The 25,413-nt window shown below is 45.8% G+C and overlaps 1 protein-coding gene across 3 annotated transcripts; it reads right to left on the reverse strand.

Annotated features, from left to right (window-relative positions):
• On the reverse strand, positions 1-24,926 carry hsd3b7 (hydroxy-delta-5-steroid dehydrogenase, 3 beta- and steroid delta-isomerase). 3 transcript variants are annotated; one of them, XM_066723232.1, is made up of 8 exons: positions 24,520-24,926; positions 24,190-24,314; positions 14,210-14,515; positions 7,428-7,583; positions 6,695-6,803; positions 3,317-3,416; positions 2,850-3,012; positions 1-2,309 (listed from the first exon to the last, which is right to left on the reverse strand). In XM_066723232.1, the coding sequence occupies exons 2-8, from the start codon at positions 24,293-24,295 to the stop codon at positions 1,885-1,887; spliced, it is 1,365 nt and encodes a 454-aa protein (XP_066579329.1). In that variant the 5' UTR covers positions 24,296-24,314; positions 24,520-24,926; the 3' UTR covers positions 1-1,884. The 3 variants fall into 3 exon arrangements, with proteins under 3 accessions (XP_066579329.1, XP_066579330.1, XP_066579331.1); XM_066723233.1 differs by lacking the exons at positions 24,190-24,314; positions 24,520-24,926 and adding an exon at positions 19,154-19,254; XM_066723234.1 differs by lacking the exons at positions 24,190-24,314; positions 24,520-24,926 and adding an exon at positions 14,693-14,780.
• Between the last annotated feature and the right edge of the window lie 487 nt (positions 24,927-25,413).

The raw sequence follows: 25,413 nt of genomic DNA on the forward strand, positions 1-25,413 counted from the left end.
GAAGATTAAACATTTTTTATTTGTATTTATACATATATATTTTTTTATAAAACATAGACATATATTTATATATTAAGATTAAATATAATTTTTAGTACAAATCTAAAATCTAGATTTTATCAATATTGCTGAACGGAGGGGAGGGGAACCAAGAATGGGAAAACTGACACTATTTTGTGTGTGTGTCCCTTTGTGACAAAGTTGTCCTGCTTGTCTGGTGCAGGAATTTGATCTTCTGGTCCAGGAAAGATCTGTGGCTTTAGTCAGAAACAGGCATTAGAACAGATATCTCACTAAACTGTCTCTCTCAGACTATAATCTAAAGACTGGCTCCCACGGATACAACAAATCAGCCTGTAAACATCGCTTTAAAAGGCTGGTACACGGTCTGACTAAGCACTTAACGGACTCACTGACAGACTGTTGAGCTTGCCTGGCTTTCCCGCTAAACTGGCAAGCAAAAGTGAGGACCTTGCACTATAGCGGTGCATCCAGTCCCAACTGCCACAAAGGGGCAGAAGGGAAGTTTAAAATAAAAAAAATAAAAAAGACCAATTATGAACACATGTTGTTAAGCAAACATAGCTGTGGGGTTACGAAATGCTGTTTACAAGAATCATAAATAGCAATCTGACCAAACAGGGACCAGTTTTAAAAACACTGCAATCTGAATACATCTCACACCAATGCGGCCGACTGCAGTTACGGATATGGGGGTCGACTTATATGGGCAAAAGACTAGTTGTTCACAGTGCATAACAGTGTGGTATAGGAGAGTATATAGTAGTAGGACTGTTGTTTTTCAGTTCATGTTTGATAGATGGTTAGAGGAACAAACAAACAGTGCAGTACAATCTAATTGGGTTCTCTTGTCCCTGCTAGAAGTTGATCACACAGGTGTTCTACAAAAGTTTCTTTTATAGTGTTTTATTTTTGTTGTTGATGCTTTTGGTCTTATGTCTTGCATTCAAATTGCAAAGATGAAATGCCTGGGGTTGGGCCAGGAAGATAAAACACCACACGTTTTCATATGGGCAGAAAGGTTTACACAGCACTGTAGATTTGCCACTGCATGTGTAGAGCCCTCTGTTCTGTGATAGGAAGGAGAGAGTTTGCACAGCTTTGGTGCTGTATAGTTAGTGGCATATCTGTAATTGCACCAGTTTTCTCAAGACTTTGGAGGGGGGGTTGGAACGATTAGAAGCAAGCACAGCACACTGCTCATGTGAGGGGACTTAGCTATCTTCAAAAACCAAAAGTAAACAGAAAAAATAGTTTTATAGATTGCTTTAGGCTTGGTCTTTCTCAGGTTTCTAACAAAAACATAAGACAACACTTCAGATTTCTTTGGTGCGGCAAATTACAAGACGATTCAATTGAGAGCAACTCTTATTTTCTATACCTCTGCTTCTAGCACCTTTGCAACCAGGCACACTGTGGAAGACTTGAGAATATATCTGTATTAAGTTGGTCACATCATTAATGCACTGCACGTGTACACAACTATATTAGACAGAAGAGCATTTCGTACAGGATGACTGTAAACGATAATAATAATAACGGAAACTTAACTGAAAGCAAGCTTCAATCCTTCACCTGGTGCCAGAGTCGAAGCCATATATGCTAATAGGTTATGCTAATGCTGTTTGTCTGAGAGAGAAAGAGAGAGGGGTCCCACTTTCTCTCTCTCTCTCTCTCCCTATTCTATTGCACTGTTTACTTTATTACTTACTTTTCATTCTCTCTCTCGTCCTCCTCCAACCTTGTCCATCCTCCCATCTCCCCTCACCCACCCTCCATCATCCCTCACCTCAATCCACATCCTCCTCGCCCACTTTCCCTCTGTCACATCCCTCACTCTGTCCCCTCCCAACCTCCCACCCTTCACTCCTGCTTCACGCTACTGCTCTCTCCCAGCCGGGGGAAGGTCTCCACCCAGGCCAGGGTGCGGCGGCGGCACTCGTCCCAGGAGTAGAGCGGCTGGTACCCGAAGTGTCTCTCGGCCTTGTCCGTGTCCACGGTGAAGGAAGTGCAGGCCACGGCCAGGGTGTAGCGGTTCAGCAGGGGGGTGTAGTTGCACAGGGGGCGCAGGACAGTGTGCAGGAAGTCGTTGAAGGCCGCCAGCCCCCTCAGCAGCCAGTGGGGCATGCGCACCTGCCGGAAGCCGAAGCCGGAGAGGAAGTTCATGTTGAAGGCCTCGTAGCTCTGGTAGGGCGAGTCGTCGTAGCAGAAGTAGACCTCGCCCGCCAGCTTGAGGGGGCGTTCGCGCAGGGCCCGGGCGGCCAGCACGTGCATCCATGCTACATTACCTGTTGGGGGGGGGGGGGGGGGTAGGGGGGAGACCATACTTTAACACTGGAAAGAGCAGACATTGACACAGTAGTGGTCTTAAGAGAGAGGGAGAGGTGGAGGGAAACCAAAAGAGAGAGAGACACAAAGAACATAGAGCAAAAGGAGATGGAGAAACAGATAGTCCCCCAGATATGAAAAAGAAAGAACAGCACAGAGAGTGCTGGCTTGACCTGGGGAAACAGACGCCAAAGAGAGAAAACACGAGTGATGCGAGCCGATTATATTTCGTATATTATTATCACCGCTGCACAGAGGGGAGGGAGGTGGGTTATTATAGTACACTGTAAGGAGTCTGAGCTTGACAGAGACAGGGAGAGTAAAAGAGACAGATGCCTATTGTTCAGTGGAAGAGCCCTGTGGGGAAGGGAGGGTCAGATTGGCAGACTGACTGATCGGACTCGCTCATGGATGACGTGTGCATCCCGGCATACGGTTGACAGGAGAGGAGATAAAACAGCACACGGTGTTCAGGGTGGTGTTCAGTGGGGGTGGAGTACCTGCATAGACGCGGCCATGTTCTGTGCTCTCGGGGACACCGCGTATCAGCCAGCCGCCCGTGCGCACCCCCATGTTGTAGAAGTCCCGCATCAGCTGGTGGTTCTCGCCGTAGATGCCCGTGGGCCGCAGGGCACAGGTGTACAGCGTCCGACCACCCTTCACCTGACAAGCACAATATCACTGAGCACGCTGAGAAATAGTCTGTACTGTGCTGTACCACACTGGACTGGACTGGACTGTTACAGAGTTACTGACTGGACTGGACTGTGCTGTGCTGTGCTGTATCACACTGGACTGGATTGTGCTGTGCTGTATCTCACTGGACTGTTCTATACCGGGCTTTAATACACTGCTATATTTGATTGTAACAAAACAATTACAAACAATTGTACTGTACCACACTGTCACTGTACTGACACTGTTTTGTTCTATTTTGCATGACATTGTCACTGTACAGCCAACCCACCTGCATCCCATTGGCATCGATCACCAGTCTCTCTGCCTCTGCTTTGCTCTTCGGATAGGGCATGTCATGATAGATGTTGTACTTGGTGTCTTCATTTCCTCTGAGGGGGGGGGGAGGAATATTGTTTGTTATAATTTCTGTAATGCTTTGGCAATACCAGTATACCGGCATGCCAATACAGCAAAATATAACTGAAATCGAAGAGGGTGCCGAGACCTCAACACTGCCTCGATCCTGAGAGAGTGTGATGGGAGGAAACGTGGAGAAGGAGAAAGAAAGGGTTAGTAAAGACAGGAGGGGACATTAAAGTACGTCAACAATGCCTAGGTCCTGTCAGAGACTGGAAGGAGGAGAAAGAAGGGAAAATAAAGGAAAAGAAGGGGTTCATAAAGACAAGGGGGCATTGACACTCCGAGTGAGCGAGCGAGCGAGCGAGAGCGTGAGATAAGAAACGTTTGTGTACATATTTGGTGACACATTGTAGTAAACAACATAGTTTGGTTAATCTTTTCCTCACGCTAGGGCCCTTACCAGAATAAACAGATTGAAGATCAGATTACTGCACTATACATCTACAGATCAGTCTCTCTCTCTCTCTCCACCATAAATCCATCTCTCCGTCTGGGTCTCTGATGACACACTTTGTTTTCTACATTCAAGAGAAATGAAAGAGTATTATGTCTCGAGTTGGGGGGGGGGGGGCGTGTTCTGCCACGCGACCAAAAATTGTATCCGATAAGGAAGGGAGAATTGCCCAATGCACATGATCTGAGCAACTGGAATCATGCAAAACAACACGGAGCTAACTACTGGGGCCAAGGAGGGAGGGAGGGAGGGAGGGAGAAACAGGGAGAGAAGGAGGGAGAAACTGAGGGAGAGGGAGTGACAGAAGGTGAAGAGGGAGAGAAAGGGTGAGATGGAGTGAAAGAGAATGAAGGGAAGGAAAGCAATGGATGCAGGGGGGAGCCATAGAAAAAGGGAAGAGATTCTAAGAGAGAGAAAAGATTAAGGGAAGGCAGGAGAATGGAAAAGGCTGAGGTGGTGGAGAGATGGAGGGAGGGAGGGTTGGAGAGAGGGCAGGCTCGGACACGTTATGGAAAACAATGCAGCAGAAGTTTGGAACAAACAGCACTGCATCTTAAAGCAATCAAGTGCTGAGAGCAAGGAGGCCACTGAAAAACAGCTCATACTCTCCATAGCACAGGCAGCGTCTCGGGGGCCCCGGGAGGGATTTGCTTGCCTGGTCAGTGGGTGCCGGGCAGGAGCACAAGCAATGACAGGGAGAAGGAGAGAAAGAAAGAGGGGGAAGAGGAACAAGAGGTCACAGGAGAGAATGGGGAAGAAACCATGGGTTCTTGTCTAGTCCCTATACTATACGTCGAATCCGTCCCTTCCTCAACGACTACTCGACTCAGTTGCTCGTCCAGTCACTGGTCCTCTCCCACCTGGATACTGCGACTCCCTCCTGGCCGGCCTGCCTGCATCCACTACCCGCTGCTCCAGCTCATCCAGAACTCTGCGGCTCGTCTGGTATTCTCTCTGCCCCGATTCGCACTCGCTGCTCCACTGCTCCGCTCCCTCCACTGGCTCCCGATAGCGGCACGCATTCAGTTCAAGACACTGACCCTCACCTACCGCTGTCTCGACCACACTGCACCAAGATACCTTCAGACACTCATCTCTCCATACATCCCCTCCAGACCACTGCGCTCTTCCAGTGCCAGAAGACTAACTCTGCCTCCTCTCCACTCTCCTTCCTCCAGAGCCGCTCCTTCTCATCCCTGAACCCTAAATGGTGGAACAACCTTCCCACCGAAGTCAAAACAGCAGAGTTCTTGACCTCATTCTAGCGCTTACTCAAGACACATCTTTTCCGACAGTACTTGTAATATAGTCATTTACTATTCTGTAAGATAGTACTTTACGTTTTATCATGCTTCTTGCGTTACTTGTACTCGTATTATTTTGATTTCCCCTTTGCTCCCTTTCTCGTAGCCCTTGAGTGTGACCTAACATCTTGTCCACACTTAGCTTTTACTACCCAGGCTGTAAGACCTCATTTATGTAATGTAACTTGTGTAATGTATTATGCTTTGAATTATGAATTTGTAATGTTTGATGCCTTGTACTGTATTTTTGCACTTTGTACTGCACTTATGTTTTGTAAGTCGTATAAGGGCATCTGCCAAGAAATAAATAAATAAATAATAATATAGTCCACACCGTGTTGGCTCCAATAGTGTAGACAGCAGAGTCCTACAGTCCAATCAGAGGGAGAGGAGGAGTCGGTATGCAGGCAGGGGAGAAAGGGGGAGGTGTGGGCTAGAGAAAGACAGAAAAAAGAAAGAGAAAGATGGATTGCAGAACAAGATATCCAATAAGCCAAGAGCCAATGCATTGTTTGGAATGTTGTGAAATAACAGGGACTAAGATCAGAGAGAGAGAGAGAGAGAGAGAAGAGAGGAAATAACGGGGGGGTAATCCCACAGAGGAGAGAGTAGAAGTGCAGCGGAGGGAGTGAAGGGGACAGTAAGGGAGTGGGAGAGTTCAAAAAGGAGGCCCAGAGAGGGTCAAGGAGGGCAAGAAAGAGCAAGATATGTGAGGCAGCCAGAGAATGAGTGCGTTGGGGAGCAGGAAGAGAGTAAGTTGATCCAGATGCATTACGTGTGAGTGTGTTTATAGAAGGGGAGGGGTCCAGCTGTATGGGACCAGTTCCAATAGCTCCCAGGGGTGTCATGGTTTAATGGATGGCACGCGTGGAGCATAGGAGGAACTGCTGGGATCGCAGCCAATGCAGCGGGGAACCCCTGACCACGTGGCTTAAACATACCGTTACCCTGGGAATAACTGCTCACCACATTAGAGACCAGGAGGCACTTCCTTCACAGGGTTTCATTTTAAATTAGAGGGATGCCTTTCCTGTCAGACTAATCTGGAAAGAATCTGAGATTACAGGAAATTTTCAAGTTAGGGTCAATGACCGGGAAATCTCTCAAACAGAGAGGATGCTAGAATGTATTTTTTAATGTATGTATGTATGCATGCATGTATGGGTTTATTTATATTATGGCAGTGGTTGTAGCCAAACATAGCAGGAAGAGTGAGGAAGGAGGAAGAGAGAGGGGAAAGGGGAAGAGGAAGAAAGGACAGAGGAGTGTGGGAATGGAGATGGCAAGGGAGAGGCTGTGACAGTCAGTGAGAGAGAGAGAGAGATTCATCCTGTTTTTCTATAATAGTGAAAATCGGTTCACTTATGAGGTAGGGCAACAATTCAATGTGCAACAGAAGGGAAATTTCAGTAAAACTGCACTAAAGCTCAAAATTAAAAGCACGGACCACTCCGGAAAGCCCGCCGCAGCGAGAGGGGACGGCTCTTACCTGTAGAAGGGGTCTCCCTTGACGTTTGGCCCCACCACCTCCATGCTGCTGGTGTAGACCAGGTACTGCACGCCCTCCTCCTCACAGGCCTGCAGCACATTGAATGTACCTGACAGCAAGCGCACAACAACACACAGTCAATACAGACCCAAAACACATAAAAACAGCACCGTTGTCAGGGCTTGTTGTTAGTTACTTTTCTTGCAGTGGAAAAAATGTGATGTTCGTGATGGAGGCAAATTGCTTCCAGGTCTGGTCTTTTCCACAGACGAGACAAATATAGGGGGAAAAACAATATCAGCCATACCCAATTTCCTCAGAAGAGAGCTTCACTTTTTCCTACATCCACCCCCATTGGGCTGGGGTTGGGGAATGTGCTTTTGAGATATCTGGCATATGACCGCCTGACACAGGGGCACGAGACACACAGACGCACACAAAAGCAGGTTTCTTTGATAAATGACTGTTATTTCAATTGAACCAGAATATCCAAACACATAAAAGAGGCAAGAGTGAGTCATGGGTAGAGACTTTTACGAAACCAAGCGAGAGGGTTGGGAGCAAGGGAGAGGGAGAGCGGGGAAGAGAGGGAATGAAAGATAGAGAGAAGGACAGAGGGAGAAAGGGGGGAGAGAGAGAGGCAGGTGTTTTTTTGGGCAGTGTGTGCTTGGCATGACTCGCCGGGGCAGGGGAGATTAAGCACCAGGACAGCTCGTCGCGGAGAGGCGCTCACCCTGCACGTTGACGGCACGGATGGTCTGCTCGGGGACGCGGTGCCACACATCCACCAGGCTGGCAGAGTGGATGACCAGCTGGGCACCCCGCACCGCCTCCCGCACGCTGGCGTAGTCGGTGATGTCACCCTGCAGCAGCCTCACCTTCACTCGGTCTGCCCGGAGAGAGACGGAGACAGAGATAAACAGGGTTAATAGAAATTGACGGGTGCACTGGGAGACTGTAGGATCTAGCTGTCAGGTCGGCTCCCGTTTTCACACGGTGCAGGTCAGGTCGTTATACGGATCAGGGGAAGTTCCCCTTTGCTAATCGACACCAACAATCAGGAAACTGAAACTCATTACCAAAACTCCCCCACACACCGAGCTCACCTGACCTGCGTACTTCTTACACCACGGTGATCCCACACTCACCCACTTCCTCCCACCCCCGCACTCCACTTCTTTGGTCCGGCCGACTTTTACTGTAAATCCATGGGGGGGGGGGGGGGGGGCAAAACCAAGCACATGCAGAAAGAGGAGGTGGTTTTGGAGAAGTGTGGCTTTTGTCGTCAACATGTTTTTTGGGGGGGTGGAATATATAAAATGACTTAGAAAATGTGAAGTTAAGTTTGAATTAATGTATTTTCATTGCTATTCTCTTTTTTTCCTCCCACGCCTCTCTCTCATCTGCATCTCCTCCATGTCAGGTCTTCTAGACTGTTTTAACACCGATATATTATCCAGACCCAAAACATCTATCGCATAAACTAATCCCATTATGGTTTTAGACTTTGCAAGGTTTTGTGCTTAACTAGAGCTGCACAGCATGTTTATATCTGATCGTGGGTGGGTCTGCTGCTGTCACACCGACTGGCTGGCTGGGTGGCTGGCTGGCATACCGACCGACCGACTGGCTGACTGGCAGACAGAGACAGAGGGAGATGAGTTATCAGATATATGAGTAAGAGAGAGAGAGAGGAGGAAAGTGGAAGCTGCTGGAAAGTGTATCAAATGAGGAATGTTACATATTTGCATTTTATCCAAAGTCTCAGTAATACAGAATTCATGGTAATCCTTTGAGTATGGAGCCTTTAAATCTAAGCCTTTATAATGATATGAACTACTATTCATTATTTCATTCTATCCAGACTGATGTGAATGGGAACGAAGGCACCAGAAGTTATGCAAATTCACAGATTATATATGTGTTTTTTTTATTATTATTATAATTTTTTTTCAAAATGAACAAACTTAAATCTACCATGAGAAAACGTGTCTATCTAGTTTAACAAGTTCACCTGCCAGTGCAGCCTGTGAACACCGCATCAGGTTTGAAATGTTATGACGCATCAGCCAAAGTTGTGAGACAAGGAACTATCTTGAAGATCTTCCACATTTGACAACTTCTCCTTTCATACATTTTGTCAGACAGCATCTTCAGATATGGATGCCTTTTAGTTTTGTGAGGTATTTATTATTCTTTTTTTTTTTTTTTTTTTAAACAGTCGGAGCCCATGCAAATGCCGGTCATTCTTTGTGTGAAGGATTGGATAACCTGTCATGAAATGCCTGTTTGATACATCTCTCTCTCGCCCTCGCTCTCATTTGCAACATCATACTATATTACCCACTGCTATTCAAAGGATGCTGGGTATATGTCAGTAAGAGACGCACTAAATAGGACAGGAGGGGGAGGGATTGAGGTGGGAAAGTCCAGTTGATGCACACTGCTAGTTTCACTCGCATTAAATCCGCCACCATGACAATCACCCCTGGAACACAAAGTCACCCACTCACTGCAAACTAACTGTCCTACTAACAAACAAACCAGGCGGGAGATTTCCTTCTTGGAGTTTTACAAAACACATTATTGAATGAAAGACAGACGCACGAAAGCATAGTCAAAGTCAACGCACAGACTTTACACCGAAAAAGAAAAAGCAATGAGAAAAACATCTGCAGAATGCAGCTTCATCAACACCAGTGTTTGGGAAAACCTCCGGGTCCTCATTAAAGTGAATACAAGCTATGATCTATGAATACTTTATAAGAGATTTAAACAAAAGCAATGTATCGTGCTCTGGACTGATGTTCACTTTGGATTTCCTTGTTTTGTAAATGGAGGGAGAGAGAGAGAGAGCGGGGAAGATACAGGAAAATCTATAGACAACAGAAATGAAACAAAAAAGTGTGAGAGTGAGAGAGGGCAAACAACTGAGTGCAGGAAGTATACAGAGAGGGGCCATTAATATTGCAATCACATGACATCCCACATCCTCCCTCCCTCTGTCCCTCTCTCTCGAACGGAGAACATGTGGCACTGAGTTGATGACAAATACTCGTGAGTATGTGAGGGCAGAACACGTGTGTATTAGACTTACTGCAACTTAGTCCCATTTTAGCTAGTAGCTAGATTTGGAACCCCCCCATATTATTATATTCAAGGCGCAGGTCTTACTGAAGGGCACAAAAAGGAAAAGACCCCTCTAAATGTTGAGCTGCTGCAGGGGTCTCTCCCTTCCTTCTAGTTCCTCAATTTTTAACTTAAGCACGATCACTCCAGTTCCTATTTCTGGCTCCTTGTGGTCTACACACACCTCCCCCCCGCCCCCGTACAAATCTTCCTCACTGCTGACCTTTCCCTTTGCGACCGCAACATTTTTGCCACGCAGAACATAAGAAGATAGACAGATAGACATTTAAACGTCTGGGAATTTTGTCTTTGTCCTTTTACAGTGCCATTGTTATGCATGTCTATCATATTTACTCACATATTGCTGTAACGTTTGTTGCTTTGACAACGACATGCTCTTATTACCTCATACAGAGAGAGCAGCCTCCCTCTAACCATATATTAGTATATAATTACTAATCTTTTTTGTATATTTAATTAAGTGCTTGTGGTCAGACTCAGACTGGGATTCTCTTCATATATTGCCAAGTGGAATTATGCGTTATGCAAACATGACTAAACTGTTGGTGTTATCATAACACACACAACAATCTTTCCACGTGTGTTAACAACAGGCCAGTTAGACAGATACGCACAGATGGATGGATGGATGGATGGATGGATGGATGGATAGATAGACAGACTTCCGATGACTGTCTGGTTTGTTTCCCTTCCAGTCTCTACCATGGGGGTGCGGTCAGTTTCCACTACCTTCTCCACCTGGAAAGCACATGTTTCTGACACAAGAGCTTTACCAGACAGAGCGTAATTTTTCCATTTGTTTTGCCTTCTCTTTTGTGTGTAACTGCGTCAATTGTTAAAAAAGCCCACTAGCAACCACTGTTTTTCTAAAGCACTTTCACTTGTGTGCGGTTTGATGCTGTTGACAGTGTGTTGCTTGGTTTGCATGCCTAGCACAATACACCCTTGAATTTGCTACCGTCATAGGTTTGTGTTTTTCCACCAATCTTTCCGCTGACTAGGCGTCAACAGGGAAGCTAATTAATGGAAATGAATAACTCCATTCATTAGTAATGCGTTGAGAGAACCACCCCCATACAGTTTTATTTGTTAAATCCACAACATGGGCATATTATAGGCCCTTGCTTTAAACTTGATTGCATTATCCTGCTGCTTTAAAATGTGCTGGTTTGCATTTGTCTTGGTATCGGATCAGATATATGGAGTGATTAGCATCGTTCATCAACACCATCAAAGGGTTGGCCGAGCACCGGCTCCAGAGACCGCCAGCTACAAAACATGCAGCTTCGTAAATATTGTTGTGTGTTGATGGTTAAACCATAAAATCAGTTCACACACCGGCATACATGTACATAATACATTATTATAAGTTAATTGTAATTCTATGACACCATCACTTTCTCAGTTCAATAAGTGATTCTATATACGCATCCTGTAAACCACAGTCTATATTCACTCCACACTTAAGCATCTCCAAATGATTTTACTGTAACCAAATTCTTTGTCTGCCTGAACTCACGTAATTTCACAGACGGCTGTTATCTGAGATATTCTGACTGGCCAGGGATTTCTGTTGGAGTCATGGGCCTCCTGCACCTGGACTGCCACAGACATTACTGGACTATTTTCTACATGTGAATGACTGAATGGTTAAACAGATGTGTATGTTATAAATATATATGTTGTTAAACATTATTTACACTATGTTTTTTTTTTTTTAAGAATAAGAGATACAAACAAGATGTCTAGATTAATCTCTTGTGTCATCTTGAAAAAGGTATAGGAAAGCAACACAACTTACAAAAATCAAATAAAGCGTGATCGCACCCTTGTTTATTGGCTCAGGCGCTGGTGCTGGACGTCTGGAGCCAGCAAAACCCGCAGCACCGCCAAACCCACACTTTACATTTTTAAAGTTACGCCCTGGGGTCACAGCAGAAGCCCTTAAAAGTCTTGTATATGATTTCACACAGGAATTATGAGCAGACCACCACTGCGTCAGCACACCCTGCTACAGTGCATCACACGTCCCTGAAAATAGACGGACGGGTCTTGTTTTTGTGTCCATTTGCAGTGATTTGAACTCTTTGGCTGTCCGCTATAAACTGTCCAGCCGCCGCTCTGGCTGGAAGACTGTCCGCCCTTTCCATACACGGATACACCTGCTGTTCACATCTGTTCCCACTGTCAAACCGGCTGCAACACTCAATGCAAGGGTTATATATCAGGATATTAGTGCTGGCAGCAGATTTTGTTGACGACCTTGCATTTTCCCCTCCTGCTGCACAGACTTTCCACAAACCGGCCGTGACCAGCTCTGCTCTTGACGGGCGGGCAGAAGTGGGAGAGCTGTTCCCTGCACCTGACACTCATCTGGTACAGGGATTGCGGAACAAGACTCCCGACTCTCGTTTCTTTGGGTTTCGCGATTATATGCGTCACTTGCCCCTAGGCATAGTGTTTGCGTAGTGGATTGCGCAAGTCCCGCTGATTGCGCCACGAAGTGCACACGTTATAATTATTCTTGCAGGCGTGTATGTTTAAGTCGAGAGCGACTCGGTGAAAAACGCGGATCTATTCTTGGCATCTACAAAGGCACCTCTTGCTCTTGGGAGGTTATTAATACGGTGGTTTATGATCTGTTTGAAGCACATTCCCCATAGGCTGAAGCAGAGGTGTCAGGCTGCTAACAGGATCGGATCCGGATCATGACAAGCGCTGGACGAAGCGGATCAAGATCAGGATCAGGATCCGCTGCTCCGAGGGTTTGATCCAATTATTAGGCAGCGCTGCGGTGACTTTATTCATGAGACAGCCTAGTTGTTCACTACGTTTCCCCATCATGTCAATGTCAATGTCAGTGGGCTTATCGGTGCCACTGGGTCCCACACGATCCTGAGACAGGGCGCATTGGATCCGTTACAACCTCACAACCTTGGCCGATTATTGCATTAGTGCGTTTATTTAACCCCCCAACTACAACATTCATATAATAATTAGCCAATATCCACGCTTTTCTCAAACCCAATCGTGAAACCGTCAAAACAGACCAGATCAAACAGGCAACGCGGCAGAGCAACTCGGGAGTATTTAAAACACTTGCAAATTAGAGATCCTTAACAGCTTTTTAAAAATGTCTCACAGGAGTCGTGTACAGGGCCGCTGCTTGCAGTTTAGCGATAATCTAAATAAATGAATACAAACATCATCGCACACAAACTCCACCTCACCATAAAGACCATAAATATCTGGTCATATTCTGTAAAGCACGACTGCGCTTCGATGTAGGTCCTAAAACAGGACCAATTATGTCTGTGAGGCTTAGTATGTCTTCCTCCCGAGAAACCTGGAAATACTTTAAAGTCTTTAAATCCCCGGGTGCATTTTAAACAGTCGGATTAAACTCTGATCAGGATTATTTTTGAGCTCAGATTGAGTCCTGACTCGTTTAGTACAACACAATTGAGATCAACATTGTAAAAAGCCCTGCCAGTCACTCCCTGTGGCACCTCACTTAAATAACATGGGTGGTCGATACCTTCATCTACACCATCCGGTGGCACAATGTAACCAAAGAAAACCAAAACATGTGTGTCAAGACCAAACATCTGCCCGGACAGGATGCCCATGTGGCCTGATTACCAGGAACAAGGAGCGACTTGACAATTTGATTGCCGCTACTTTGTCAATTGAACAAAACGCAGGCGATTGCAGTAGGAAATGGGATTTAGAAGAGCTATGAGATAGTTTTCTGCAATACTATCCGAGGTATTTAAGTGGGCACCGTGCCCGGAGTTGCAATAGCCCAGAGTCTGGCAGCTTGCATTTGGGACACTCCCGGCCCCCCATCCCACCAATAAATAACTACTGCAATAAGGTATACATTATATATTGGTCACGCATATTTACCACTCACATTTCACCCTTCATCAACTGGCATTAAACTGTGATAAATGCACAATGAGAGAGAAACGGAATACTTCTAAATTGTGGCAGACTGGACGTCTACAGCCGTTTGGCGACAGTATTACAGCTTGCTAAAACACACGTTTCTGCTTTCCCTATAGCATAGGTCCGTTTTTATCAATACAGACGACAAGCGCAGAAGACGCAGAAGCCCAATAGGCGCACATACGGTACTCTTACTACTGCGCCCATGCGAGCGACAACACTTCGCACGATGTCACACAGACACACTCTTTCCGATGCCGTGTGTGCAGATGAACAGCGACCTGCGGCCACAGCTTTCCAGTACAGACACACATGCGACTTAAATACAGCCTGCGCCTCCAGCTCCCCCGGGGGGCCACTGTCACTACCCAGAAACGCGTCCCCTGGGTGCCGCAGCCCTGGCCCCTAACTCACCGGTGCCCAGCTTCTCCAGACTGTGGTCCAGGTGCAGGTCAAAGAGCCGGATCTCCGACACCGAGTCCTCCTTCTCCACCAGCATCCGAGCAAGATGCTGCCCCAGGAACCCGCAGCCCCCGGTCAGCAAGTACACCAGCCCCGGCTCGCTCGCCATGGTCGCAGTAGTGCTTGGCTCTGCTGCTCGTCTTTTCCTTTCCCTTTCCCTTTCCCTTTCCGTTTGCTCTGGCTTAGTTATTGCCTCGCTGCGTGCAAGCGTGTCGAGGTGTCCGATCAGCCGATCCGGGACGACACAGAAGAGATGAGCTGGAAGTAAACGTGAGAGAGACACGGGTTAGGCAGCGCGGTGGAGGGGGGCAGCAGAGGCAGGCGGGTTTCTTCCATCGCCGCTGTGGAGCAGGGAAAATGTTAAGAAAATTCACAGTGCAGGGTGGGGGAAAACACAGAGCAACCTGAACATCGGATCTGGTTTTGCATGCTAACCTGTTCCCAGCAAGACTTCAGCCGCATAATGCGCAAGAGCGCAGCCGCCGCGCACGCGTGTGTGTGTGTGTGTGTGTGTGTGTGTGTGTGTGTGTGTGTGTGTGTATTGGATGTCTCTGCCCTGCTGTGCGCTCTTCTCCTGTTCATCTTTTTTCTATACTGAATACAAAATAAAAACGTGTGTAGTAACATTTTCTATGAGCGCAAAACACCTCTCACGAATTGGGTTGCGTCCCTGTTAGTGAGCGTTTCTCCTGGCAAAATAATCCACCATCCTGACAGGTGTGCCAGCAAGAGCAGGAGCCGGACACGGGTGCACCTTGTGCGGATTCAACAGCAGGTGCTGGCGCTGGGGACAATGAAAGGCCGCTCTGAAATGTGCAGTTTTGTCTCACAACACACTGCCACAGAGGTCTCAAGTTTGGAGGCGTGCAACAGGCGTGCAACAGGCATGCAGAGTGCCACAGCCTGATCAACAGATGCATGTTTTCCCCAGTCATGGGAAATCCATGGATTAGGGCCTAATTTATTTATTTCAATTGACTGATTTCCTTACAGGACCTGTAACTCTGTAAAATCTTTGAAATTGTTGCATGTTGTGTTTATAGTTTTGTTCAATGTATTTGGCAGAGATCAATATTATTACAACTTGTTATAATTGAGCTTAGTCATGGGGTCAAAGGTAACATTCTGGCTGCTTGGATTGGGAGCAATATTGCGATTCACTTTAAACAGGGTGTGTTAAACAAGTTGTTTGTATTGAAAAGCAAAAACGCTCAATGGAGCAAAAGGGAAAGAAAAATGTCCTAAAGCAACAAACAACAGCAAAAAAATGCATGGTGAGTGGCATGTTTTCAATTGGAAAGGTTCCTAGAATCGCAATGGACCACATTTATGAATAAAATGCTTAAATATCTCATGTATTCATGTGGGCTTTCGTAGGGATATTTTCCCAAGATGACCCAGGGAAGAGGCCAGCTGTGCAAGAACAAACTCGGGGATTGGATGCTTGGTGTGTTAAATACATCTGCGTTGCCGTCAAGGGAGAGAACTTCAACAACTTCAAAGAAAAAGCTAAGGGTGAAGCGGAGGCAAAACGGAGCATTAATTTAAGACAATGACCCCTCACCTTAACCCTCTCGCATTATGCTTCACCCACATGCTCTGTGTAGGAGCTGTCCCCTCTGCCCTTGTTTTATTACTTGGTTAGCTTGTTTGTAAGGGAAAGACTAAATCAGTTAAAGTATCGGGGTGTGAAATGTCAAACTGAGGCCTAATGTCGGTCTCTCTCTCTCTCTGTGTCTCTCAGTGTCTGTCCACAGTTATCGCTAGAACCATCTGAGCCCCTCCCGTATCCCGTGGGAGGCCCGTATGCTTTATCGTGAACAGCCAGCTGTCCTACGTCTGTCTGAAAGCTTGTTTTTCAGACTCTCTTTCAGGTTTCATACTACTCGTCTACACATGGAGCATTATTTTGTAAATTAGCCAATATGTGGCATATCTTCTGAATAGTTAATAAAGCATTTTAATGTAGCTAAGAAAACAGTAAATTCCCTATATATTTACACACAATTAGACATCTTTACAGTGAAATAAATATTTGTATATTCTTTAAATCAAACAATCAACCACCACTCTCCTCTAAAAGGGTTTTGGTCCCGGATTCACCATTACCGACCTACAGTATCCAGTCTGGGGTGTTTTCATGCTGGTTGACTTGGTGTTATACTGTGATGATTACGTGTTCCCTTAATTTTTTTGAGCAGTGTATATATATATAAATCCTGTGAAACTGGCCCCACTTGCATTAAGTATAATTCCATGAACCAGAGATAAGAGGTACAGGAATGTTTGGAAATGCTGCTCTGTGATTGGCTGGTTTCTAATATCTGATTGATAATATACCTTTTATTTTTGATAAATAATGCATACTTGAATGCATATTTTGGTTTGAACTTCAACAATTGTAAAAAACGATCGTCTACCCGTTTTACCACAAGAGGGCACTATTGTCACAATTTGCCTCAAAGCAACAGTTGCTTAGTGAAGTGTACTGCTATCCTCTACTAACTATAACAACCGGCTGCAGATGCACTGGTGCTAACAAACAAACACACACAGACACCATCATAATTGACACACACACACACAGTGGGACAGCTGCACACACAGACTCCGCAGAAACCCCCTCCCTGTGACTCCAGTGTTGTCCTTGTACAGAGACTGCACAGGAAGTGTCACTGCTGCCCCCATCCCCTCCATGACACCCAATCCCATCACAGGAAGTGGGTCATCATTCCAAGGACGCAGCCGCCAGGAAACGGACGCAAAGGGATGGGGCGTTCCTGGACCAGTAACGATAAATCAAATTGAAGAAATAACAAGTATTTCAGTTACTAAGATCATTCTTGTGGTGGGCAAAAATAGTAATAATCAAACAATACGAATTAAACACAGACAAACGCAAGAGAGGGAACGGGAATCTCCGATCCCTGCCAGTGCTGAAAAGTGCTCCCCTCCTGAGAACAGGCAGTGTTGCCTCTCCCTCAATCCAGTCCAAGCGCAAACAGACCGTTCCCAGACCAATGCTGCGGTTGTACATTTGAGCCAGGCGCTTTACCCAGAATGCTACACAGGCATCAATGGAAATTGGGCTTCAAGGCATTCAAGACAGAAAACAGGAGACACTTCTTCACATAGAGTCGTCACAATCTGAACAAACTCCCCAGCGATGTGGATGAAGCTGAAAATTGGGGAACATTTAAAAATAGACTGGATAGGATCCTTGGATAACTTAGTTATTAATGGACACCAAACGAGCACGATGGGTCGAATGGCCTCCTCTCGTTCGTAAACTTTCTTATGTTCTTATGAGTATATGTGAGCTGAAGAAGCAAATCCTATTATGAGTGATGTGTGGAATAAAAAATAAAATAAAAATCCCCACTGAATACACAATTTCACATTCAGACTAGAGTTACTACAATAACAGCAATCTTTCTATAATGATAAACGGGCAACATTTTTCTGGAGTTCAGGGAGAGAGAGAGAGAGACAAATTGTGCCACACATTAATGAGGGCAAGGGACAGATTGCGAAGGAATGAAAATACGATTAGTAGCAGCACAGCAGGAGATAAGAGGTAGGAGCACACTTGTAGATATTGGGGGTGAGGTTTCAAGGACTCTCTCACACTGTATGCAAGCACACTTTACACAACTGAGCTGACTCGGCGAGTCAGGAGAACCTGCAGCCAAAACACAGGAGTCAAAACAACCCCCAGCAGGTCAACAGCATCTAGAAGAAGCAGTAAAATAATGCCAACACTGCACACACACACACAGTTTAAACCTTGGATTATCCATAGCATTTTTTGTTAAAGCCACCTGATTACAGTATATATTTAACAGTATAGTATAGTACAGTATAGCACAGCATAGCGCAGTCAGAGAAGCTGGTCTTCCTTTCCACACCCACCTTTCCAGTTCCTCCCACAGGTGATCTCCCAGTGTGCCCATAAGGAACTGAGGTCAGGATCGTAAAAGTACTACACCAGGGGTTTCAAGGCGAAATAGCTTGGTGGGGGGGCTTGTTCACGGCAAAATAGCATGAGAACGGGGGGGCATGCAGCCGGCAAAATAGCGGAAGAGCGGGGGGCAGGGATCGCTTACATCAGCCATTACATTTCATTTCTCGCGCACCCCTTGGGGTCAGCCCGCAATAGTTTGGGAAACGCTGTACTACACTATACTATATCCATACCATAGTATACTAGACCAGTATGAACTTAAGATCAATATATAATCTGTGTCTCCAGCTCTCTCTGTCCTTTAGACTTGAGATGTATGTCAATCAAATGTAGCTGTACAGAGTTCAGTGCAGTTAATGGTTTATAGAGTCCTTGACCCTTGCACTGGCAGGGAACAACCTTGCTTCATGAACTTTTATTACAGGAGCTCAGTGTGCTTGCCAGTGACCCCTACAAACACGCACACACTGCCACATGTACGCAGAAACACACCAACACAGTGAAAGCTGCACTGAAAGTGTACTGACCAGAGTGTAAGTCACCACTGCCTTTATAACAATTGTGATTACTACTACTACTACTACGACCACCATTGATAATTATGCTACTACAGTTATCACCACTACTACCACTAATATACTCTTTAACATATAAAATGTATTATTAAAAAAATATATAAGTTTCCGTAAGGGATTCTACAAATATGACTACGCTTTTACAATTTATGTTGCTTTATTATTATTATTATTAGTAGTAGTAGTAGTAGTAGTAGTAGTAGTGATTATTAAATGCTATATTATATATATATATATATATATATATATATATATATACACACCCTCAATTGACTTTCTTCTGGTGTACACCGGTACTATAGCCCAGCTACTACAGCTAAGAATAAGTGGATAATACATCAAAGAAGAGGAACTTACTGTGTCTATGCTGTCTGTCAGGGGAACAGTTGTCCGTTTCTCTGTTAAAAAGCAAACTCTCTCCTTTTCTTACTCTCTCTGTTCCTATGCTCCTCCCTCTCCCTCTCTTCCATCCCTCCCTCCTCCTCCCCTTCGCAAAACACAGATTGTGTAACGGGTTCGAGAGCTCGGCAAGACAGGCGGCACAGTGGGCAAGAAGGAATTGACCTCTTGTTGTGTCCTGGGGCAGGGAGGGACAGGAAGGCGATGGCATGGGGAATGATGGGAAGCAGTTCATGGCAGTTTCAGGGAAGTGAGGTTGAGTGGAGGGAGTTGGCACCTCTGGTAAGGAACCCCACTCATGGAGAGGGAAGGAAATGCATCATGGGGTGTGTGTGTGTCTGTGTCAGTCTCTGTGCAGTTGTGTCTGTTTGTGTGTCCCGGGGGCTGCCTGTCCGTCACTACAGACCATTTCTAAAGATCAAAGCTCCAATTCTCATCGAAGCCAGTGAAGTGGCCCGAATAACGTGCGAGCTGGTGAATAGATCGCAATGGACAGGAAAGATACTTACGTGGTTTGGACACATGCCTTGTCAACTGGAAATAGCAGGTGTGTTTCGGGAAAGGGGGTCGAGCAGGGAGTACATCCTGGGAAGTTAGGCAGTGGTCAGTGTCACATTCCTGTCAGTGTCACATGCAGCGTGTTCCTGTCCCCGTGCAATGTGTGTGAACCTCTGCGAGTCCCAGGGTCTCTGAATGTGTCTCGGTGCGTCTTCCCCTCCGATTCTCTCCTCCTCTCTGTTGGCCTCTGGTACTCTGCCTCTCCATCTCTCCCTCCGTCTCCTTTCCATTCCCAATCCTACCTCTCCCCCTTGTTCTAAGGAAGCTCTCAGTCTTTGCAGACACAGTTTCATTTCTCTATCATAGGCCAATATTTACTCTGTATATATACACCTGGAGTACAGACACTGACTGAGCCCTGTACTGTATATATACACCTGGAGTACAGACACTGACTGAGCCCTGTACTGTATATATACACCTGGAGTACAGACACTGACTGAGCCCTGTACTGTATATATACACCTGGAGTACAGACACTGACTGAGCCCTGTACTGTATATATACACCTGGAGTACAGACACTGACTGAGCCCTGTACTGTATATATACACCTGGAGTACAGACACTGACTGAGCCCTGTACTGTATATATACACCTGGAGTACAGACATTGACTGAACCCTGTACTGTATATATACACCTGGAGTACAGACACTGACTGAGCCCTGTACTGTACTGTATATATACACCTGGAGTACAGACACTGACTGAGCCCTGTACTGTATATATACACCTGGAGTACAGACACTGACTGAGCCCTGTACTGTATATATACACCTGGAGTACAGACACTGACTGAGCCCTGTACTGTATATATACACCTGGAGTACAGTCACTGACTGAGCCCTGTACTGTATATATACACCTGGAGTACAGACACTGACTGAGCCCTATACTGTATATATACACCTGGAGTACAGACACTGACTGAGCCCTGTACTGTATATATACACCTGGAGTACAGACACTGACTGAGCCCTGTACTGTACTGTATATATACACCTGGAGTACAGACACTGATTGAGCCCTGTACTGTATATATACACCTGGAGTACAGACACTGACTGAGCCCTGTACTGTATATATACACCTGGAGTACAGACACTGACTGAGCCCTGTACTGTACTGTATATATACACCTGGAGTACAGACACTGACTGAGCCCTGTACTGTATATATACACCTGGAGTACAGACACTGACTGAGCCCTGTACTGTATATATACACCTGGAGTACAGACACTGACTGAGCCCTGTACTGTATATATACACCTGGAGTACAGACACTGACTGAGACCTGTACTGTATATATACACCTGGAGTACAGACACTGACTGAGCCCTGTACTGTACTGTATATATACACCTGGAGTACAGACACTGACTGAGCCCTGTACTGTATATATACACCTGGAGTACAGACACTGACTGAGACCTGTACTGTATATATACACCTGGAGTACAGACACTGACTGAGACCTGTACTGTATATATACACCTGGAGTACAGACACTGACTGAGCCCTGTACTGTACTGTATATATACACCTGGAGTACAGACACTGACTGAGCCCTGTACTGTATATATACACCTGGAGTACAGACACTGACTGAGCCCTGTACTGTATATATACACCTGGAGTACAGACACTGACTGAGCCCTGTACTGTATATATACACCTGGAGTACAGACACTGACTGAACCCTGTACTGTATATATACACCTGGAGTACAGACACTGACTGAGCCCTGTACTGTATATATACACCTGGAGTACAGACACTGACTGAGCCCTGTACTGTACTGTATATATACACCTGGAGTACAGACACTGACTGAGCCCTGTACTGTATATATACACCTGGAGTACAGACACTGACTGAGCCCTGTACTGTACTGTATATATACACCTGGAGTACAGACACTGACTGAGCCCTGTACTGTACTGTATATATACACCTGGAGTACAGACATTGACTGAACCCTGTACAGTATATATACACCTGGAGTACAGTCACTGACTGAGCCCTGTAACTGTACTGTATATATACACCTGGAGTACAGACACTGACTGAGCCCTGTACTGTACTGTATATATACACCTGGAGTACAGACACTGACTGAGCCCTGTACTGTATATATACACCTGGAGTACAGACACTGACTGAGCCCTGTACTGTACTGTATATATACACCTGGAGTACAGACACTGACTGAGCCCTGTACTGTACTGTATATATACACCTGGAGTACAGACACTGACTGAGCCCTGTACTGTATATATACACCTGGAGTACAGACACTGACTGAGCCCTGTACTGTATATATACACCTGGAGTACAGACACTGACTGAGCCCTGTTCTGTATATATACACCTGGAGTACAGACACTGACTGAGACCTGTACTGTATATATACACCTGGAGTACAGACACTGACTGAGCCCTGTACTGTATATATACACCTGGAGTACAGACACTGACTGAGCCCTGTACTGTACTGTATATATACACCTGGAGTACAGACACTGACTGAGCCCTGTACTGTACTGTATATACACCTGGAGTACAGACACTGACGATGAAATGAAAAGCTATTGCATCATGTATACTTGCATGCCTTTGGTATGTCATAGAACAAAATAGATGAATTATTGCTCATTCTACAAAGATATTCTAAAATGGTCTGGACACATTTGTTGGTACCCCTTAGAAAATATAATAAATAATTGGATTATAGTGATATTCCAAACTAATTTGTTTCTTTAATTAATATCACACGTCCCCAATCTTGTAATCAGTGATTCAGCCTATTGAAATTGATGAAAGTATTCACTGTGCCGTTTGGTATCATTGTGTGCACCACACTGAACATGGACCAGAGAAAGCAAAGGAGAGAGTTGTCTGAGGAGATCAGAAAGAAAATAAAAGACAAGCATGGTAAAGGTAAAGGCTACAAGACCATCTCCAAGCAGCTCGATGCTCCTGTGACAACAGTTGCAAATACTATTAAGAAGTTCAAGGTCCATGGAACTGCAGCCAACCTCCCTGGCACGGCCACAAGAGGAAAATCTACCCCAGATTGAACAGAAGGATAGTGCAAATGGCAGAAAAGAACCCAGGATAACTGCCAAAGAGATACAAGCTGAACTCCAAGGTGAAGGTACGTCAGTTTCTGTTCGCACAATCAGTCGCTTTGTGAGCAAAAGTGGCCTCCATGGAAGAAGACCCAGGAGGACTCCAAACATTAAAAAGCCAGACTGGAATTTGCTAAATGCATATTGACGAGCCACATTATCCTTCTGGGATAATGTCCTTTGGACAGAGGAGTCAAAACTGGAGCTTTTTGGCAAGTCACATGAGCTCTAAGTTTGCAGATGAAAAAATGAAGCTTTCAAAGAAAAGAACACCATACCTGCAGTGAAACATGGAGGAGGCTCGGTTATGTTTTGGGGCTGCTTTGCCGCGCCTGGCACAGGGTGTCTTAAATCTGTGCAGGGCACAATGAGATCTCAAGACTATCAAGGCATTCTGGAGCGAAACGTACTGCCCAGTGTCAGAACGCTCTGTCTCAGTCGCAGGTCATGGGTCCTCCAACAGGATAATGACCCAAAACACACAGCTAAAAGAATGGATAAGAACAAAACATTGGACTGTTCTGAAGTGGCCTTCTATGAGTCCTGATCTGTTCTAATGGTGGATGCCAATTACTTCTGTCAGTTTCAAGTTATTTCAGAGGAAATTGAATATTCTTTGTTTTTTGTGGAGGGGTACCAACACATTTGAGCATGTCTATATGTAATGAACAATAATAAGAATAAATGTTTTTCATGTGTGTGTGTTTGTGTGAGAGAGAGAGAGCATGACATTTCCTGAATTTCCAAATTGGGTAAAGCAATTCTTTGTGAGATCACCTTTGTCTCTATTTTGGAAGGCAAATGGAACAATTGTGGAAATGCAGCCAGAAGGCGCAGTTTCACTTTCAAACACACACAATTTGTCAGGCCCTAACACACACATATCCTGGTCCATACACGCACATCCTGACAAACACTGGAACTCTGACGCCAATTGATCTGCAAACACTGGCAAGCACACAATGACACACACACCCAGGTGATCCCAGTAGTGTTCTACCAGCAATGACTGAAGTCAGGCCTATTCAAGATTTTCAGCACTGTACTCTTCCAGTGAACTGCATTACCCTGCCAGCCACAGTGTGTGTGTGTGTGATAGGGAGAGATCCTGCTTCATTGTAATCTAATCCAGTAAGTGAACTCGGAATGCATAAAGAATGCATGAACCACTCTTCCAAGTCTCATTGTTTCTCTCTGACGCCAGTTACAAACAATAAGCATGTTTTTCTGTCACTGGCAGGAAGTCGCTCAATAAGCAGCAGTGCATCAGCCGTAGCGGTTTCCTTTGTGCAGGGCGCTTACCCTCGTCTGTCTGTCCTCGGTCTACCTGTCCACCCGTGTTGCCGTCAGCGGACGTCCAATTACCCCCGATCTCTCTGAGCCAGCGACGGACGGAGCCACACTGCATGGCTGGCAATTGCGTTCATCTTTAAAGAGAGAGAGAGAGAGAGAGAGAGAGAGGGATTGAGAAAGAGAGGAAAGCGATCGCAAGGTCTTAGTGCCCGTTTCATAACGAAGGCAACTTGATGCACCTGCGATGCCTACCCGAGTTTGGGGTGCTTTTGCCGGCCAAAATCGGGATCGGGTCCGACGTGTGTGTGTGTGAGAGAGAGAGAGAGAGAATGAACTCACCTGTCTTTTTGCATCCCAGCACAGGCAAGGCGAGGGAGAGATTCAGGTGTTAACCCCAGCAGGACCGATACGAGGTGCGGGAGCCAGCATGGTGCCGTGTGTTCACGCCGATGACCAGATCCAGACCCCCGAAAAAGAAGTGTGCGATGCGCCGAAGGAGCGGATCATAAGACAGCGGAGGATGAAGCAACCTGTGTTGGGAAACGCTGCTCTCATTACAGAGCAAGAGGCTCTCTCCGAGTCTGCGCACTGCCCTTGATTAGATCATATCGGAGCTGCTGTGGAGACCGCAAACTGGGTCATCACTTATACATGTTTTGAACACCCCCACCGCGTTTCTCTCAGTGGACAACGTGTGGAGACTGCGGGCCCTTTTTTACGCAAAGCAAGTGGTCAGGTGTGCCACGCTTAGGCCCACACTGGATGGTGACTGATGATCGTCTGATTGACAGCCCTATTTTCATTGTCTTCATGTGGATCTCCAGCCGACCCTCTCAGCCCTCAGCCTGGGGGGCGGCCAGCTCCCCGGTCCCGCACAGGGCAGTGGGGCCAAGGCTCTTCAAAACGCTTTCACAGCAAAGCCAGAATAAGACCTTGCAAACTGCCAACATAGAAAGACTACATCATCACTCTCTAGATATACATAATACATCTCTATATATAACATGGCTTCATAACCCCTCGCTCTCTCGCCTTTCTGTTTTAGTCAGAACCTATTAAAATAACTCACTCACTCACTCTCACTAGAAAGACAAGTACAAGTAGGTTGGCCCTTATGCTCCCCCACTTCCCAGACACCAACAGATACATTGTGACCAACAAATAGTTGTGAAATCAAAGAAAGAGAATGACACTGCAGGTCAGAATAAGGGAGCGGATGTCTTGAACTGGAAC

This window comes from Amia ocellicauda, chromosome 14 (assembly GCF_036373705.1).
Source record: "Amia ocellicauda isolate fAmiCal2 chromosome 14, fAmiCal2.hap1, whole genome shotgun sequence".
NCBI lineage: Eukaryota > Metazoa > Chordata > Actinopteri > Amiiformes > Amiidae > Amia > Amia ocellicauda.

Bases quoted from the DNA above. Each gene is read 5' to 3' on its own strand.
- hsd3b7 (XM_066723232.1), bottom strand. From the start codon at position 24,295: ATGCAGTGTGGCTCCGTCCGTCGCTGGCTCAGAGAGATCGGGGGTAAT. The intron at 14,516-24,189 runs GTAAGCGCCCTG...GTTTACTTCCAG, and splicing joins CCGAGGACAGACAGACGAGG to CTCATCTCTTCTGTGTCGTC. The intron at 2,310-2,849 runs GTACTCCACCCC...CCCCCCCAACAG, and splicing joins ACATGGCCGCGTCTATGCAG to GTAATGTAGCATGGATGCAC.